Source organism: Cebus imitator, unplaced genomic scaffold (genome assembly GCF_001604975.1).
Source record: "Cebus imitator isolate Cc_AM_T3 unplaced genomic scaffold, Cebus_imitator-1.0 Scaffold261, whole genome shotgun sequence".
Classification (NCBI taxonomy): domain Eukaryota; kingdom Metazoa; phylum Chordata; class Mammalia; order Primates; family Cebidae; genus Cebus; species Cebus imitator.
The window spans coordinates 6,053,688-6,057,058 of record NW_016107576.1 but is presented as its reverse complement, the minus strand read 5'-3'; the positions used below and the strand labels follow the sequence as shown (position 1 = coordinate 6,057,058).

The 3,371-nt window shown below is 59.0% G+C and overlaps 1 protein-coding gene across 6 annotated transcripts in view; it reads right to left on the bottom strand.

Annotated features, from left to right (window-relative positions):
• The window catches only part of CUNH19orf12 (chromosome unknown C19orf12 homolog), a 23,883-nt gene extending 22,811 nt beyond the window's left edge, over window positions 1-1,072 (bottom strand). The window contains exon 1 of one of the 6 annotated variants that reach the window (XM_037728310.1): window positions 692-1,072. Coding sequence is in view for 2 of the 6 variants with exons in the window: in XM_017499890.2 (XP_017355379.1) it covers window positions 39-61 (23 nt within the window). In the remaining 4 variants the exon portion in view is untranslated. The other 5 variants (XM_037728311.1, XM_017499892.2, XM_017499893.2 and 2 more) reach the window with 5 other exon arrangements.
• Window positions 1,073-3,371: the final 2,299 nt, after the last annotated feature.

Sequence of the window (3,371 nt, the reverse complement as noted above, 5' to 3'; positions counted from 1 at the left end):
CCAGGGCCCAGGACTCTAGTCCTGGCTCTGATGCTTACTTGTGTGACTTCGGCCTCTCCATGCCTCAGTTTCCCCATAGGACAATGACTACACTAACAGTGTCCACCCGGCAGCGGGAGGGGCTCCCCACAGGGCGAGGACTCCTCAAGGCGCTCCCGGGCCCCAGGCCTGCTCTTGGTGTGCCCCCTCCCTTCGCGGGGCGCGGCCTGGGAGGCGCCCCGCCCCGGCTCGGCTCACCTTTACCTACCGGAGCGAAGCCCTGCGGCGCGCGCGGAGACGGAGACGCGCCCGCCACCCGAGCCCTGCTGTCCCCCCGCTCCCTGCCCGGCTCCCCGGCCCCAGCCCCAGCCCCGGGAGGGTCGCGCAGGCCTCGGTGGCGGTCCCGGCGCTGGCCCCGCCTTCCCTCCCGCCTTCCGGTGCGCGGGGCCTTCCGGGAAGCCACGCGCTGGGCCGGCTCCCGGCTCCGAGCTGCGCCCGGCCTTGCGGGGACCCGGTGGGCGCTGCCGGGCGCCCCCTCCCCGGCCCCGGCTCACCCCGCCGCCGACACCGGGGCCCGGGCTTGGGTTACAGGTGGCGCAGCCGAGCCGGGGCGCCCGGAGAGGAGGCCCGGGGACCGCAAGGCCGCGCTCCCGCAGGCCCAGCCCTGCCCTGCTCCGTCACGCACGCAGGGTCAGAGCCGGGCCCCGCGCACCTGCCTCCCGGCCCGCGGGCACTTTGCGGAGACCTCACTCCCTGTGGCCTTGGAGGACCCCTCCGTCCCTGCAGCCTTTGCGCGGAAGAGAGCACAGGGGCATCTGGAGGTCAAGGGTGCTGCGTCAGTATTTGGTGAATGTGTGGGCCGGAGCCAGATTTCCGCTGTTCCTCAGCCTGCTCTGGAGGCTCTGGGTCTGGGAGTTGCAAAAAAGCAGGCGGGGAGGTCCCGTAATCCCAGCTGCCAGTGAGGCTGAGGAGGGAGGATCGCAGGAGCCCAGCCTGTCGAGCGTGGGCAACCCAGTGACATCCCATCTCTACAAATAATAAAAATGAGGCCGGGTGGGTGACTCATACCTGTAACCTCAGTGTTTTGGGAGGCTGAAGCCGGAGGATTGCTTGAGCCCGGGAGTTCGAGGCTGCAGTGAAGCGTGATCGCACCCCTGCACTCCAGCCTGGGTGACAGAATGAGACCCTGTCTCTCTCTATCTCTCTCTTTTTTTTTTTTTTTTTGAGACGGAGTTTCGCTCTTGTTGTCCAGGCTGGAGTGCAATGGCGCGATCTTGGCGCAACCCCCACCTCCTGGGTTCAAGGAATTCTCCTGCCTCAGCCTCCCAAGTAGCTGGAATTACAGGCGACCGCCACCATGCCAGACTAATTTTGTATTTTTAGTAGAGACAGGGTTTCTCCATGTTGGTCAGGCTGGTCTCGAACTCCCACCTCAGGTGATCTGCCCGCCTCAGCCTCCCAAAGTGTTGGGATTACAGACGTCAGCCACCGCGTCCAGCGGAGACCCGGTCTCTTAAAAAAAGAAAAAAAAAAAAAAAAAAAGGAGAACTGGCCTTGCTCCTAGGATTCTTGGGTGGGGGCCAAAGCTGAGGCTAGGCAGCCTCTTGGGAGGGTGCAAAGGGCATGAGGCTGGGATTGCAGAACCACCCAGGAGTCTTACTGTGTTGAGGCCTGTGGAAAGCTGTCCCCACTCTTGTCATGCAAGGTCTGGCCTTGAACCATCTCAAACCCAACAGTGGCTTCTGGGGGCTCTCTAGAGAATTAATCCTAACAGCAACCTTGCAAAGCAGGCATGGTTTTCATTGCCATATTACAGATGGGAAACTCTAAACACAGGCTGCTCTGCCCAAGGCCACGCTGGTTAGAAAGTTTCAGGGCCCAGACTCCAGCCCGGGACGGTAACTCAAAGCCCCGGTTGTGACTGACACCCTGCCTGCTCTCCAGGGTGCTACGGGCACCCAGAGGACGGCCTCCTTTCCATTCTTAATACCAAGGGTAAAACCCTTAATCCCAAGGTTCCCCAGCCCTTGGCTGGGGTAAGACAACCCCATTTATTCCTGAATCGGAGCTTTTGCTTGAGTTTGGGTGACTTTCAAGAAGGAAAGTGAACTGAGGCCAGGGCAGTCCTTGGTGCCTTCCTGGGGGCCTGAGTGAGGCGCTCCCGTTTCTCTGCGGGCAGCTCCCTCTGGCGGTACATTACGGAATTGGCCTGCAGGGTGGGTGTGAAAGAGGCTTCAGAGTCCAGACCCTCCAGAGAAGGCAAACATGCAAGAAGTTCACGCAGCGGAGCGCGATGGCTCACACCTGTAATCCCAGCACTTTAAGAGGCCGAGGCGAGCCGATCACCTGAGGACAGAAGTGTGAGATCAGCCTGGGCAACATGATGAAACCCCACCTCAACTAAACATAGAAAAATGAGCTGGACATTGTGGTGCACGCCTGTAGTCCCAGCAGCTTGGGAGGTTGAAGTAGGAGAATAGCTTGGACCCAAGAGGTGGAGGTTGCAGTGAGCCGAGATCGCGCCATTGCATGGAAATCTGCAACCCATCAGCCTCCTGGGCCTCATTCTGATGTGACTGCAGGCATAAAATGATCGCACATTCTGAACCCCAGAAATGGAGCACACAGTGCCTTATGCTGCTAAAGGCAGGTGGGAGCTCCTGCAGAGTGTGCTAGGCATGCAGTGGGGTCTCCGCGATGGTGTGGAAATGGCGCTGGCCCAGCACACAGAGATGCTTTATGTTGCTTACAATGACCTAGGGACAGTTCTTTCACGTCTCCATGCCTCAGTTTCCTCATCTGGGAAATGGCAACAAGAGTAGTGCTTATCCTATAGGGCTTTCTGAACATGAAAGGAGGTAATGTATAGGGATCTAGATTATTCTTGTTTACATTATAGAATGGGAAAATGAGCGGCTTCTCCAAAGTCCCAAATATGAGCCTCAAGTGCCCAAGGTAGTGGGAAATCCAGTTCTACCCCCACCCTGACAAAGCACTCTCTTCCTGATGGGCCCAGTGATGCCCTAGCGTGCTAGGTGGTGTTCACAGGGACGGCCAGAGTCAGAACTCAGACGGGCCCCCACGAGGCCAGCGTTTCTATGCCTTCACTTTCTCCCGAAGCTGAGTGCCCCAGCTCCTAAAACTTCCATGGCGCTTTCAGGCCTACGCCACCCATCTAGACCAGGGCTGGATGATCAGCCACGTGGGCCACACCCAGAGTCCCTGTAGCATCTTTTGGTTTTTGTTTGTTTGCTTGTTTTTGAGAAGAAGTCTCCCTCTGTTGCCCAGGCTGGAGTGCAGTGCTGCGATCTCAGCTCACTGCAACCTCTGCCTCCAGGGTTCCAGCGATTCTCCTGCCTCTGCCTCCCGAGTAGCTGGGACTAGTCGGGAGG